General features: G+C 42.5%; 1 protein-coding gene across 3 annotated transcripts in view; it reads left to right on the top strand.

Annotated features, from left to right (window-relative positions):
- Positions 1–16,425, top strand: part of TRPC1 (transient receptor potential cation channel subfamily C member 1) — a 49,605-nt gene continuing 33,180 nt past the window's right edge. The window contains exons 1-5 of one of the 3 annotated variants that reach the window (XM_025208469.1): positions 7–134; positions 932–1,086; positions 6,653–6,754; positions 9,537–9,739; positions 12,511–12,642. In XM_025208469.1, coding sequence (XP_025064254.1) covers positions 943–1,086; positions 6,653–6,754; positions 9,537–9,739; positions 12,511–12,642 — 581 coding nt within the window. In that variant the 5' untranslated portion in view covers positions 7–134; positions 932–942. Of the gene's footprint in view, positions 135–931; positions 1,087–3,176; positions 3,344–6,652; positions 6,755–9,536; positions 9,740–12,510; positions 12,643–16,425 lie in introns of those variants that run through there. The other 2 variants (XM_025208470.1, XM_025208471.1) reach the window with 2 other exon arrangements.

The following is a 16,425-nucleotide window of genomic DNA, read 5'->3' as shown; positions in this document are numbered from 1 at the left end:
GCTGTACCAGAGCGCCGACCCCTCGGCCTCGGCCTCCGCCTCCCCCAACAAGCTGCTGGCGCTGAAGGACGTGCGGCACGTGAAGGAGGAAACCACCCTGGACGAGAAGCTCTTCCTGCTCGCCTGCGACAAAGGTACCGCGGCCCGTGGGGGTGGGGGCGGGGCCGGGCCGTCCCTGCACGTCGCTGTCCAGGAGCCTGAGGCGCCCATCTCGGGGCGGCGGGTTGAAGGCTGTGGCCTTCTGTGGAGGATTTACTCGCGAATTTAACGATCGGATCCTCTGCCGGTGTGTTGTAAACTAGGCCTCTTTTTTTTGACACAGACCAACAACGATAGGATACACTAGTTCCCCGCGCTTCAGCAAACGTGTGTCCACAGCATAATTTGTGTATCGTGTATTTTACCGTATAGGCGTGCATGTGTGTATTTTGTAAACGGTAACTTGACTGACATCGTTTGGAAGGAGAAGAGGGCCGTGCTGAGCGAGGCGAGAAGGAGGTGCAGGACTTGTCCAGCTGCAGTGGGAGGGGTGGAGATCTTGGGCGGCGATACCAGTGTAGCTCCATGCAGTACAGATCTGCCCTGTCTGACACGGTTCAACTTCCGCCTCTCTTTGGAGACTACTTGGAAGCTGTTGCCCCCTTTTTCAAAAAGTCCCATTTGTCCTTTTCTGAATTCCAGCTTAGGAAGGGGGGAGCAGACTCAACTGGCATTAATTTCCCATTTGATGGGAGCAGCTGTTGGCCGCTTAGCTGTTTGTCAGCGTTCGTTGTTTTGTTCATGGATCGTTGGTATTTATGTTATGTCAAATGAAACCTTAGATTTATGAGTATGTACTTTGTATGCTATGTTAATTGATAAAATACTGTGACAAACTTCAGAATATTTCCCAATAAAACAAATCTAAGACATTCATATGGTGCTTGTTTAGGTGATTATTACATGGTTAAGAGACTGTTGGAAGAGAACAGCTCCGGTGAAATGAACATAAATTGCGTGGATGTGCTTGGGAGAAACGCTGTTACCATAACCATTGAGAATGAAAATTTGGACATACTCCAGCTTCTTTTGGATTATGGTTGCCAGGTACAGAACTCTCTTTGTTTGACTGAAAATTTTAAACACTCTTCTATAGTATGCATACTTACCAGGATGGATAAAAATGAATGATTTTTTTTTAACTTTTAAAAATCAGATTTTTTAAAATTTAATCAGATTTTTTAAAATGTAATCAGATTTTTTATTTTTTTTAATGCTTTAAAAAATCCTCTATAAAGATATGTTAAAGCTCAAAGAGATCATCTTGGAATAGGGATTTATAACTTCTAATTATATACTATTTGAGGCAATTCATTAATGTAACCTTCTTAGTGAAGTATTATAAATATGGCATAACAGGCCATGGACTGTATTAGGGGCCCAATCTTATGAGGTTCCCAGAGGCTCCTCTATAGATTAGTAAAGATTAAAAAAAAAACACTCTACCCAATGGGACACAGCGCTCAGCGTAAAAGATCCCATTAAGCATCTCTGTGATGCTTAGTTTCAGTTCTCAAACTCTGGATTTGTGTCTCCAGAGAGAACATCCTTGTTAATAGCAGTGTCTGAAGATGAAAGAGAACAGACCTGATCAGCCCTCTTGTCTTTCTGCAAGTTAGTATACACAGAGTCAAGCCCTTATCTTTCTCTAGAAGTACAAAGTTTCAAGAAGTTAAATGAATAGCGAATATCAAACAAAAAGAATGCACTTTTTATAGAAAGCAATGATTAAATCAGGGCTTTCTGACCAGTGATTTAAATCCATTTGATTTAAATGAAATTCACCCTGATATTTTCCTTTTTGTTGTCATTGATTTGTCTTGCGCTTCTAGAAACCAAGGGTAGGGAGTACTGCTTTAGCTATCAATTTTGTCCCTTTTCAGGGAGGGATTTTAATTTTTCTAGGTCTGCCCAGTGGCTCTAATGGAGTTTCATTAACAGAGCATATTTACTTATCTTCCTATATTTGGTTGTTCATGCTTTAGAGTCAGTGCACACATTGTCTCCCAAACTTATTATTTGCAACTATTGTAGTGCAGTTGCATACCCTTAAAGTCTTTACAATACAGTGGGCACTTTGCCACTGGATTATAACCATTAAGGTGTGTAAAAATTGGAGTTCTACTCCTTAATTCAAGCATATACAGCGCTATAGTTCAGAGTTTGCATTCAGTGTATTGTAAAATAATGATTATGATGAATTCTACTATAAACCTAGAAGGTAACAGTGGTATAATACATTTTTTCCATATAGTTCAGAATTTCAAACCATTCTCCCCCCCTGCCCCCATGTTACAGTTAAAATAAAGCACAATGTAGAACTTTCTCTCTGGAGAGAAGTTTATATTGGTACAGTGATCGTCATCTGAATTTTGCATTTTGACTTAAAAACTATCTTAACCTCTTAATTCCTTGATTTCTTCTCTACTTTGGGGAGATGTTGGTCCTTGCAGCAATAGGTAGCTTTCCCTCCAAGTTTGATCTGTCTCTTGTGGCAGAGGGCCAGCTTCCTCAAGGATCTTTTAGACAGTGGAAAATTGTCCTACCTAACAACACTTCCTTAAAATATGCTATTGCTGAGAAGGGATACTTCATGCCATGTTTCTTTCTTCAGATTTTTAACCAAAAATTTAAAGTTTTCAAAGAACTTAAGGAGCAGTATAAATTGCAATGAGAATTAAAAATTGGCAGGAACCTAATGAAAAGCTACCATCCCTGGCAACAAACCTGCTTTTACCATTGTGGTCATGGAATCTGAGAAATAGAACTAAGTGGGATCTTGAGAGATCATATAATCCATGGCCCTGCACTGACCTATGATTCTTCAGGTTCTTCTATTTAAAGATAGGTATTATGTTTGCCTTTCTTTAGTCCAGTATAGAAACTGATATCTTATTCTTATTTCTAAAAGAAAAACCTGCTAACTGTTTCCTGAAGGTAAATAGGAAATGCATTTTTAAGGTTGCTTTCACAAATGGTATATGCTGTTGAAAGCAACAATTAATCTGTAATAAGAGCTGAAAAATTATGGAGGCTGGGAAAAATGTTTCCAAGCAACAGAATCATTAGACCAGCATGAAGACTTTATAACACTGGATGGCTGTCATCTTATCTTATTTTTCTGGTTTGCCTCCTAGGTCAGGTTTTGATCTCCAGGCTGGACTTCGTGTGCATAACATTAAAAACAGCAAGGATCCAAAGACTCTTCCTTCACCCCTCTTGAATGGCTTGTGCTTCTTTTTCATATTCCAGACAGTCTAAAATATGGGCACTGCAAATGGCTTTCTGCATTTGTCATTCTTTGGTACTTCTTGATAACATCATAGCACCCCCTTGTACTCCCTTTGATCTTCAGTCCTGGAGATCCATTGAGAAGAATCATTTTTAGCTTTTCACAGTTTGGTTATACAGGTTTCCCACTCTTTATGCTGTACATGCGTTCCTGGAAAACGGCACATGATTTGAATTTGCATAAAGGGAACCCACTTTACCATGTAACAAATAGGAATACATTCCAAGACCTTGACTGTACTGACCCCCAGACCCCTTTCTACCACTTCTACAAGACAATTTTGGTACTCACCCATAGCAGACAGTACACAAAAGGACAGGGTTGTGGTGAATGTTTAGTTGGTGTGAAGAGAGGGTGGTGAAAGGTCTTCAGTGTCAGACTCCACGTCCTGGTAGTTCATACAGGTTGGGTAACATCCATAGGAGAATCCATAGGCATGGGGCTCTCATTACCCTCCAATATCAGTGGGGTGGGGCTGGGGATAGCTGAGTGAGGCTTCATGAACTGGTACATGGTGCACTGCCTCACTGATTATTGGATCTGGGCATACACCTCCTTGTAGGGACCAAGGAGAGAGTTCAAACCATGATTAAATTCTAGGCTCCTGTTCAGGCTAGGGTCCAGATCTAGGGCAAACTGAGCAAGTTTCTCAGCCTGTGCAAAAAACTCTGCCAGCTTCTTAATAGTCATGTTCTTGACCTCGAGAACCACCTCTTGCTCCTGTTTCTCCTCTTCCTTAGCAGCAGCTACAATCTCTATCAGTTCATCAATACTTAATTCCTCATTGTGGGAATCGATGAGCTCCATGACTTCAGCCTCCTTGAGGTCTGAAAAGCCATCTCCTCCCACCTTTTGTCCAAGATCAATAACCTTTCGAACAGTTGTGCACAGTTTGAGGGAGCCCTGGGAGACTATAACACATTTCTTCGAGAGAGGCTTCCAAGCACTGTTTATGGTAGTGGACTTCACTTCATCCCATGAAGCCTTAATGCTGTTGATGGTATCCCTCACATTGTATGCCTTCCACCACTCACGGATTGTTGGCTTGTTGGGTCCATCAGTATCCTCCAGCAGCTGGGAGATGCTCCTTCTTAGGTAGTAGGTCTTGAATATTGATATCACACTCTGATCAAGAAGCTGGATCAGTGAGGTCATGTTAGGGGGGTAGGAACAGGATTCTCACATTGGGGTTGATAGTTTCCAGGGGTTTAGGGTGTCCAGGGGCATTGTCAAGGATGAGCAACACCTTAAATGCAAGATTAGCCTCCCTGCAATAGCGCTGTACCTCCATGATAAAATGTTAAGCAAACCAGTCCTCAAAAACTTGGGCTGTCACTCATGCCTTCTTGTTTGCAGCCCAGTGTACAGGCACCGTGTTCCTACTCAGTCCTTTTAATGCATGTGGGTTTAGGGAGTGGTAGACTATCAGTGGCTTACACCTAAAATCTCCAGCAGCATTGCCACACAGTAGGACAGTCAGCCTGTCTTTTGCTGCCTTGAACTCACTTGCAACCTTCTCTTCCTTGGAGATGCGTCTTAGATGGCATCCACTTCCAAAACAGCCCCATCTCATGGGCATTCAGAACTTGCTTAGGACTGTACCCCTCAGGAAACTTTGCAGCAGCTTCATAATCAGCACTTGCAGATTCCTCAGTCATCTTATCACTCTGCAAGTTCGTACATTGAAGGAACTTGTCAAACCAGCCCTTACTAGCCACGAAGGACTCCTCAAGGCCACCATCCTCTTGAAGCAGGCAGCTATAAATTTGCAGGGCCTTACCTCCTATCACAGCAGAGGAAAGATTTATCTTCTGGGTCTTATTTTCCACCCACACCCCCAGCATCTCCACCTTCTCCAACAGCTGGTTCCTTACTCTCGTTGCTATCTTGGCAGCAAGTGGTATAGAATGCATCACAGAACTCCTTATGTTGTCAGCATTCTTCTTGATGGCACATATGGTTGACTCACCCAGGTTGAATGCACAACCAAGTGCAGAGGGCCCCTCACCAGCTTCTGCACGGTTCAAAATCTCCAGTTTTGTCTCCAGTGTTAGTGAAGTTCTCTTGCGCTTCATTGATGGACCAGGGACCGGGGGGAGGGGTGGGAGAGAGGCTCGCGGCACCCTTAGAAGCCATAGCGGCTGCAGCTGCCCAAGAGCGGCCGTCGTCACGTGCCTACAGCTGCACCCTGGGCCTCCTGCTGCAGCTGCCCTGGGAGCGGCCGACACCACCTGCCTGTGGGAACAAGCGGAGGCCCCAGGGGTACAGGGCACAGTACAGCCCAGCAGATGCTGGCAGGTGGCATCAGTTGCTCCTGGGGCCGCTGCAGCAGGGGCTGGGGTGAGTGGGGATCAGCAGAGGCTCAGGGGTTTTGGGGCACATTGCAGCCTGCAGGCTGCTGGCGTTGGCCGCTCCCAGGGCTGCTGCAACAGGGGCTGGGGTGAGTCGGGACAAGCTGCACCGTCCCTGCTGGGCCTCCGCTTGTCCCCACTTGCCCCAGCCCCTGCTGCAGTGGCCCCAGGAGCAGCCAATGACAGCTGCCTGCACCACAGCACAGTGTGGCCCAGGGGCCTGGGATGAGTGTGGACAAGCGGAGCCCCGGGGGGTTCGGGGCACGGTGCAGGTCAGCATCTGCAGGCAGCTGGGGTCAGCCGCTCCCAGAGCAGCTGCAGCAGGAGCTGGGGTGAGTGGGGCCCTTGCCCCATGGCCCTTTCCCTTCCCCCCACAGACTTATCTGCTCTGGGGGGACACCTATGCTGATTGCATAAGACTTAATTTAACTCGCCTGTAATGAATTTTGGGTATAAAAAGGGTCATTGCATAAGAGCAAATGTGCACATGCAGAACCCGTATAAAACAAGGGAAACCTGTACTCCAGCAATCGGTAGTGCTATTTTGACTGGATGAATGATCCTGTGTTTGAATCCTCAGCCTGTACATGTTGTGGTAGCATAATAATGGTTGCATTGCAGCAAGGTGTCTTATTATGATGCACAATCCAGTATTGGTTTCTAGCTACAATCAATGCCTTTACCTAAATTAAGACAATTGCAGACTTCGTCCCTTAAGAACAGTAGCTTTGGAAAAGCTTGGATGACTTTAGTTTTTACCTTTTATCATGATGTTTTTAAGATGCTTTTATTGTAAAATAAATTAGGCATTCATTTTCTTCAGCCTCATTATTTTATGGCAGCCTTTAATTACCTCTAGTTCTTTGTAATGTAGTTATTTGCATTGTTTTTTGTTTGTTTTGTTTTTTTAATTCTGTGACGATTCTATCTAATTTAGCGTTACTTCAATTTGATCTATTTCTCTTTTCAGTCATCAGATGCACTTTTGGTTGCTATTGACTCGGAAGTAGTGGGAGCTGTTGATATACTACTTAATCATCGACCAAAACGATCTTCAAGACCAACTATTGTAGTTGAGTATTCTTAATTCATGCTAGCTTGGGTTGGTACAGCAAAATTGAGTCTTCAGTGAAACTGCTATTCAAGACAGCCTTAAATGAAGATTCTCATGTGTAAGAGAGCAAAATTTGGACCTTGTTCTTCATGATTTTTTTAACAGCTTTTTATCCTTAGAGGCTTTTATTGATCATAGGCATCCAGTAGGTTTATAGATGCCTAACATTCATTAAGGTTTGAGTTAATGCTATCCTTATAATTACTGTATTGCAAACAAAGAGAAAAATTACCAGTATTTATCACTTTTGTCATATAAATAATAGGCAGCACTGACCTATATTTTGGGAAAACGTCACTGAACATTAAAGTCTTACCTGACATTTCTGTCTTCATCTTAAAAGTATTTTTTTGGGGTCCTGCTTTACAATCCTTAGGTATTCAGCTGCTATTAGACAGTTATTGAGTATAACATTTTTTTAATTAAGGATTATTTTTAATATTGCTGCAGAGGTTGCACCTGTGTGTGAATCAGAAAGCAGTATTTCTTCTATACTAGGATGAGGGGGGACACCCAAATAAGAACTTAACACTGACTTATTAATAAGGATGTAAACAGGGTAAAAGATACTGAATTCTAAATTCCCAGGAAAAGCTCTAAGCAATTTTCTTTCTTCAGAATAAGATTCCCTTTATGAGGTTCATTCCAGAAGAACACATTCTACCTATATAGAAAACATTTTTCTTCTAGCTTTCTTTTTTTTAAGAGAGAATTTAAATGAAAAGAGAGGCTATGAAATAGATCACATGACAATAATTTTTCTTTCAGCAGTCTATCAGGTCTCTCTCTCCAAGGTACAAAATTGTTGCAACTTCTGGGCAGTTAGCTCATGAAGTAAGCGTAGCTATGAGTGAACCTTAACGTTTGATGTATTACCAAAACCATCTTCAACACTTACACTTTTTCCTTGCGGCGTTACTAAAATTGTAAGGATTCCAACTCTTGAGTATTCTTTGTTGGTACAATACAAAACAGAGTTCAATGGTGATTGCATGCATCTAGTTTATGAAATATGTATTTTATTTTGTGTTTTGAGAGACTAACAAACTGTAGAGGAAAACAAAGTCCTGAGTGAGCTGACCAGAACATTATCATCTCTAAATCATCAATATTAAAAAAAAAAAAAAAAAAAAAAGCAAAGAAAAGCTAGCTTTTTATTATTACCTTTGCAGCATGAGAATTTTTCAGTTTTGCCGTACTTTCCTTTTGGTAATGTTATTTGCTCATGAGTCTCCTAAATTAATAGAACATATGGAAAAGGCACATTTTTTGAAAGATGGAAATTGCATTACAGAAGAGTGAGTTTGGATTTTAAAATTAATTAATTAAAGAAGAAGAGAAACCATTCGTTTGATTGCACAACGTTTTTTTGAGAAGTAATGCAATATAATGCATTTCCCATACAGCATTTGGAGGAAACTGCTTTTCTTTTCCATTGATGTCATTACAAGTAATGTTGGCTTCAAAAAATTAAATGCTTGTTCTCCATAGTAAATATGAATTTAGTGTTGCTGAATGACCAAAACAAAATTACCTTAAAGACTAAAGTTCTTTATCATCAGAACAGTATCTTCAGTAACATGGGGTTAGTTCTTATTCTTACTGCTTAAAAATACAGTGTATTAATTTTAGGGGTGTACCGATAAAGATTTTCTTGGCCGATACCGATAGCCAAATATTAACTAGGTATATCAGCTGATGCCAATCTGATAACGGATTTACAGGAATGCAGCTGGACATAATGGAGAGCAGTTCCTTGCAGATAAGTCTGTGGAGGGGGAGGGGCAGATAGCGGCCCGCACAGTGAGGGAGGGAGTGGGGCAGGGGCTGGGGTTGGAGGCACTGCCCAACCAGGGCAGTGAATGGGACCTGGGACAGGGAGTGGGACAGAGCCGCGGGCAGCACTTCCAGAGGATCAGCATCCCAGTGCTTAAAAATGGTTGTGGGGGTGCTTGAACTAAAGATTGGTGAATGAGCTATAGTTCAAGTGCTGCTGCCTCCATTTTTAAGCATGGGGACGTTTTTAACCAGAGCCAAGTGGGGCAAGGGCAGTTGTGGGCTGCTTGCTGTGGGCTCGGGGTTCTATGCCCTGCTGCCTTTGCCCCAGGGACCCCGTGCTGGCCGTGCAGCGGGAGGCACAACTCACCGCCCTCTCTGCTGCCAATTGGGCAGGGGGTGTGCAGCCAGTGCACAGATCCTGAGGGAAAGGCAGGAGAGTGGAGAGCCCTGAGCCCTCAGAGAGCATCCCATACCTGCCCTGTGCACAAATATGGGGGTACCTGCCTCCCCTGGGGGGGTGCGCAGTGATGGGGAGCCGCTCCTGGCTACTTGCATGTGTTTGCATCTGAGGCCCCCACCAGAAGGCATATTATATTTATCAGTTAACATTATTGGCTCCCCTGGCCAAAAAAAGCCAATAACTGATAATGTTAGTTTTCCTTTTATCAGTGCCAATCTAATAGAGCACTGATATATCGGTGCACCTCTAATTAATTTTTCCATTTGAGAAAAGAAATGAGACAAAATACACTATGCTTGTATCTTTAAGAGTCAAACAATTTCAGGTGGTGTTTAGGTGATTTTCTTTTCTTTTGAATTGTGTGACAAAGCTCAGAGTGGAGAAATGTTTTAAATCAGAAATTCTCTGGATCCTGTGTTGAGCAGCCTAAGTTAGTTTATGGGTAAACTGTTATATTCAGCTTTATTAAAATCCCAACTGCATGTTTTTATGTTATTTCAGAAACTAATGGAACGTATTCAGAACCCAGAGTATTCAACAACCATGGATGTAGCACCTGTCATTTTAGCTGCTCATCGAAACAACTATGAGATCCTTACAATGCTATTGAAACAGGATATATCGTTACCCAAACCTCATGCTGTGGGCTGTGAATGCACACTGTGTACTGCAAAAAATAAGAAAGATAGTCTACGGCACTCCAGGTAAGAGTATTAGTTCTTGGTAATAACTAGAAATCCTTAGCGTAGTCTGGTGGCATCATGTGCGTTAGGTTCAATATGTCTTTGTTTATGATTGGTTTATGGATATGTTTTTAAGAGTTAGTTAAACTAGAAAAGTAGAAGAACTCTCTTTCACTGAGGAATACCTTTCCCTTATTTTTCTTACAGTTACTCTTAGCTGAAATCGTATATGGAGAATAGTTGATAGCCCATTGCATGGATTTTGTGCTTTTTGTAGTAAGGGAAGTCTCCATTATGCTTGAGTATTAAATGAATTTCAGGAGCTTGTTTAAAAAATTCTTATTTACCCATATTTCAGCAGGAGTATGGTGCTTTCCATTGGACTCTCCTGGTGCTGTTGGCAAACTGTAACCTTATTGAGACAAACCATTATCCATAGTTGCCTCATAATATTGAGTAAACGCTTCCATTTGAACTTGCATATGTATCAGTATGCATTTAGAAGGTTCCTTTGGCAAAACTAATAGAACTATCTTTTTGTTTGTAATTTTGAAATGTTTGTGGCTTAGGGTTGAAAAGAGACCTTGTTAGCATTATCTTAGGTATTTTTTTCCAGATGTCTGGCCTTATTTAATATTTGTCAGTGTTATCCTCTCAGAAGCATAAATGTTGTGCTTAGTCACCTACCTTAGCCTTCTGAGGTCTTTTATTGAAAAAGTGTTATACCAATGCATAATAATAATATAAGGTAAGACTATGCTTTTTGAATAAATAGAAACTATTTTTTATATTTTAATACATGAGAGTTCTGTTTGAATTGTATCTTGGCAAAACCACGTTTTGAATGATACAGAGCTGACAGTAAAAAAAATACATAAAAACTGGAGAATGTAAAAGCTTCTCTAATAGGACTATATCTTTCCCCTATAAGAAAATAAATCCCATTGCTTAAGATATGAGTGATTTTGATAGCTCTTTGTTGATGTATGATGTATAAATACTTCGCCAAATTCTGTCTGCATCTAGGAGTAGTTCTAGTTGAATAAATATAGTCATAGCTTTTATTTTTGAAGTCTTGTGAAGGATTAAATTTTTGCTTTCTTTCTTCATATAGTTCAGCCATTTAATTCAGTTCATTAGTTAGTACACAGTAAAATATCTAATGTTGGTGAGTGCGTACTGCTGGGACCTGTTCTGATTTCCACTTCGTTGTAGTCCATAACATTTAAATGGACAAGAGTGTACAGGCATGTTTTTGCATATTAATCATAGTCCTCTTCTGGAGGAGAGAGACTTCCATGGTTCCAGCAAAGAATTTCCCACAGTCCCAGCAGTTCATTCACTATTTGTTATATATTTTCATTAGCTGTACACCCATTCCTCCCACCCCTCTCCTTGTAATAATGCTTTCTAACTAAATTATTTTTGGTCATGAAAGTTTGGGGTTTTTTAATTACTAATTTTCTGCCTGAAGGTGAATATCCACATGAAGAGATTAAACCATGCTGCTTCCAACTTGTCTCTTGAGGGAAGTGCAGTCTTGGTCAGAATGGCAGTGATTAAGACGGCTCTTTCGTCTTGATGGACAGAGGGAAGCAAAAGTGCCTCTGCTCTTTCTTCTAAATAAAGAGGAGAAGGGGTTGTTCCCACAGGTCTTTCTTATAGGTCTGAGGACTGCATGTGAATGTGTGAGGGGAGAAAAATTAGACAGGACTGTGCCTTCCTGAGTAAAAGCCTCTCTGACCCTGCCTGTCTGGCTGGTGAATGGTATGGCAGATGGTAGATTTCTGTTTAGCCCCACCCTTCCCTATTAGGTGGGGTCCACACAGTTGCACTTACTTATTTTAGCTTGATTGTGTATAGTTGCCTGGCTGTTCTAACAGAACGATCACAAGCATATCTATAGGATGAACAGAACAACCCCCCACAGTTGCGCTGATGTCCTGGTACCACTGAGTTTGATTTGGAATTTCAGTAGTGAGTATCTCCTGCCCTTGTTTTCTGGGTAACAGTCTTTCTGCTATCTTGGACAGTCTTGCTATACCGGACTTCAGTAACTCAGGTAGCCGAAATGCGTGGGGCATTTTTGTATGCTTTTCTACAGTGTTTTGGGATGTTTTTGATATAGTTGTGCCACCATCTTATTAAATCAGTTTCTCTCGTCTTTTATTTCCAGTGTCCCGTGATCAGCGTTATGTAACAACAGCAGCATTAAAATGTGTGACCTTTAAAAGTGTTGCGGTCTAATAGGAGCAAATTTTGTCTTAGTTGATACCTTCTGCTCCTATAAGTCCAGTGGTAGCAGCAGGGAGAAGGAGCTTGTATCACACAAGGCTTCCATATTGTCTATTTGAAATAACGCCGGTTATTTGTGTTTGGAGGGCTACAAAATCTTTTCATTTTTTTGAGAAAAGGAACATTATGTTAACATTACCGTTATTAAACAATATTAACATTATATTAATAACATTTCATTTAAAAAAATAAATGACCCACTGCGTTGTTTTTGGAGTTAAAAGAAGAATAAAAATTGTTTTAAATACTTACGTGGAAAAGTATATGAAAGTTTTCTTTTTACCTTTTACTGGTTGCAATTCACTTTACATTTGATTTAAACCACACTGAAATGATGCTTGTGGGATATAAGTAGATTTTTTTGTTTGCTGTAGTTTCTCTTTAAATTTTTGCTTGAGATTCTGCAAGCTTTCAGAACATACTCTGTTTGAAAATGTTAATCAAATGAAATGTCTTGATCCCAAGAAGTTATCTTACTCTCTGAACTTTTGTCACAGGTTTCGTCTTGACATCTATAGGTGTTTGGCCAGTCCGGCTTTAATAATGTTAACAGAGGAGGATCCTATCCTAAGAGCTTTTGAACTTAGTGCAGACTTAAAAGAATTAAGTCTTGTTGAAGTTGAATTCAGGTATGAATGAAAGGGAATACACGCTTACAGTTAACTTTTGTTTCAGTATAGTTATTTCATGTAAAAACACAAAAATAACTCACTGATGTTTCAATAAGGTGTACAAAAGAGAAAATAACAATGTTTTCCTTCTCTCTGTTTAGTACAGGGGCGAGAAATTATTTTGGGTGGAGGGCCTCTTACCCAGTTTTGGCAAGCTGTCGAGGGCCGTATGGGTAGCCCTGCCCCTTGACAGGTGCCCTGCCCCCTGGTCAGCATCTTGGGACCAGTGCCCTGGGACCAATGTCCCAGGACCAGTGCTGGCAGGGCCCAGAGCAGGGCATAGGCTGGCAGGGGTCCGTGGAACCAGGCTGGGATGCACCAGCAGGGAGAGGGGGGAACTGGCCTGGGTCCATAGAGACCCTGCCAGTCGGGACCCTGTACTCCTGCCGCCCAGCTCTGGGCCCCACTGGCGCTGGCCCCAGGACACCAGTGCAGGTCCCACGCTCTCGCTGGCTCCTGTGCCTGCTCACTCCCATTGCTCCCCCCAGTCCCGCGGTACAGGTGTGGGACCGTGCACAGCTCCAACCCCGCGCTCGCCAGCGGAGAAGGAGCTGGTGCTGAGCGTGGGGGGGGGGAAAGTGGCCGTTCTCCTACCCCGTGGGTGGCACTCCTTGCTGCAGTCACTCGCAGCCTGCACGGGACTGTCCTGAGCAGACGCAGGCAGCCCCACGTGGGCTGCAAGCAGCTGCAGTGTGGGGTGCCGGCGTGGGGTTCCATCTTTGACAGGAACCAAGGACAGATAAATATAAATTTTTAAAATTTCTTTAGGGGCCCTATGGGCCGTATTTTAGCCACCCCTGGTTTAGTAGCAACTCTAGCAATTTTTTTCAAATGAGTCATAGGTTTTAAGCCTGGGCTATAGTTCAGCCTGGGGAAATTGACCATTAGGTGGCTAACTTTTGACTTCTGTGTTACGGGGTAAAAATAGTCAATTAAAGGGTGCTCTGGGAAGCAGGGAAAACTTTCTTTCCCTTCCTAGCAGGAGATAGCATTGTTATTCCAGGAGGGAAAAGGATAGTGAGGATCAGAAAAAGCTCAACAGCGGGCATGTCTACATGAGACATTTATTGCAAGTAGACTAATTAGCTCCTCGGTAAACATCTCACATCTACATGTGCGGCCCTATTAGGCCACAGGAAACTAATTAACCTTGCAGCCAGGTAGTACTTGTAATACCTTATCTTCATTGGAGGTTTTCAAGAGGAGGCTAGGTAACTTGACAGGGATGGTTTAGGAATAGAGCGTTCTACATTTATGCAGAGGGTTGGACTAGATTACCTTTGAAATTACTTTCCCAGCCCTGTGATCCTAAAGTTGGACTCTTCCTTGACATTGCTTTAATATTAATATTAAATCCCTTGCATCACTTTGTCCTTTTCTGGTTTGAGATCTACTTTAGTAATGCAGCTGCTAACATATGACGTGAGTCATGACCAATAGTTGAATTATGGTTTGTTTTTTACAGCTCAGTAGCTGTATGTTAGATGTTTTACAATCGGGCATTTGATCATCGAAGTGGGAAAGAGCAGTGTGTTAGACTAGAGTTATCAAACTCTCCTGGGGCCCTGGGCTGGAACTAGACTGCAGGATCACTTGTGGGCCACATCTGACCAAGGGCATGAGGGCTGCTGCAGTGGCTATTGCAGTTGTATGAGGGTCCACCAGGAATGGGGCGATGCAGGGTCCAGTGGATGCAGGAACAGTGCAGGGTCTGGCAGTGGCAGAAGAACAGGGTTTAAGTGGGCAGGGGCACTTTAGGGTCCAGTGGCAGCCAGAGCAAAGGGTCTGGTGGGGTGGGGTGGGGGTGGTGCAGGGTCCGGTGGTGGCCAGAGCACAGGGTGCAGGGTTCAACAGGTAGAGGCGGTGCAGGGTCCAGCAGCAGCTGAAGCAGAGGGCCCAGCAGTAGTGTCATTAATTCCCATGGTTACCAGAGTTGCTATTTCAGCATGGCTCCAGAACCAAGAGTGTTAGCGTCTCTCGGATCACTTGTCCCCATGCCCCGTCACCTACTGCAGAAACTGGGGTTTTTAGGCTAAAATTGGCAGCAGTGGTGTTAACTCCCTGGCTTCCAGTCATGCTGAAACAGCAGCCACAGAGGTGAATGCCAGTGCTGCTGTTCACAGGTCACCTAGACTCCAAATCCTCATTCTGGATTTGGCCCATGAGATCAAATGAATTTGACACCCCTGCTCCAGATGACATACTTCAGTATTGTATTTATAGAATATGAATTCAGTGTTTGATCTGTTTATACTCTATCTGTTCATAATACTTCTTAACATTAACTCTTCATTTTCACATTTCTTAAGCTGCAGCCTGGTTGTTTTCTGCTTTCTGTAATTCAAAGGGAGAAGAGATGTAGGAGAGTTCTCAATCAGCAATTCCTAACATCATCTAGATAAATGTTTTTCTGGGGTAAAAAATATTTTTCTGGACAATTTATAAAATCTGGTTTCTTTATTTGGGCAGTATTCTTTCTCAGCAAGTTTTTCTGTTCTCCATGTGTGCAAGGATAACATGGATTGAGATACAGTAAATGCCTGGTTAGACCAGCCAGTACTGTGGCTTTCTGTTGTACCTACTAACTTCATAAATCACTTTTGGTAAATCAAGTTAACTTGCAGTGGTAGGATTAAAAATAATGATAAAATGATCAGCGTTTCTTTTAATGCTTTAAATTACCATAAATAGATTGTGACTATTAGTACATTTTACACTTTTGGGTATTTGAAACTAAATCACCAGTGAAAGTAAGTTTAAATATTACAACGTATAATACTCTGTTTTCATGTTTCCATCAAATTGATGTCTCAGGCATAATTAAAATAAGTTGGTACTCTGAACAGGGAAACTTTCATATAGCAGTCTTCATTATGACATGATTGGAATAACAGAGACTTGGTGGGATAGCTCGTTTGACTGGAGCACTGCCATGGATGGGTACAAACTGTTCAGGAAGGACAGGCAGGGAAGAAGAGGAGAAGGAGTTTCACTTTATGTAAAAGAGCCATATGATTGCTCATATCTCCAGTATGAAACTAGGGATAGGCCTTTTGAAAGTCTCTGGGTTAAGGTTAGAGCGGAGAGCAACAAGGGTGATATTGTGATGGGTGTCTGCTATAGACCACCAGACCAGTGGTGAGAAGTGGTACATGAGGCTTTCTTCAAACAGCTATCACAGGTTTCCTGATCGCACGCCCTGGTTCTTGTGGGGGACTTCAATCACCCTGACATCTGCCAGGAGGGCAGTACAGCAGTGTACAGGCAATCCAGCAAGTTTTTGGAGTGTTGGGGACAACTTCCTAGTGCAAGTGCTGGAGCGGCCAACTAGAGGCCATGGTCTTCCTGACCTGCTGCTCACAAAAAGGGAAAAATTGGTGGGGAATGTAGTAGTGGATGGCAACTTGTGCAGCAGTGACCATGACATGATTGGGTTTAGGATCCTGAGGAAAGGAAGAATAAAGTGAAGCAGAGTAAGAACTCTGAACTTCAGAAAAGCAGACTTTGACTCACTCAGGAACCTCATGGGCAGGATCCCCTGGGAAGCCAGTCTGACGGGGGAGAGGAGTCCAAGAGAGCTGGCTGTACTTGAAAGAAGCCTTACTGAGAGTGCAGGAACAAAACCATCCCAATGTGCAGGCAGACTAGCAAGTATGGCAGAAGACCAGCTTGGCTTAGCAGAAAACTTTTCAGTACACTAAGTCACAAAAAGGAAGCTTGTAAGAAGTGGAAACTTGGACA

This window comes from Alligator sinensis, unplaced genomic scaffold (genome assembly GCF_000455745.1).
Source record: "Alligator sinensis unplaced genomic scaffold, ASM45574v1 scaffold846_1, whole genome shotgun sequence".
NCBI lineage: Eukaryota > Metazoa > Chordata > Crocodylia > Alligatoridae > Alligator > Alligator sinensis.
This window is presented reverse-complemented; position numbering and strand designations above follow the sequence as displayed.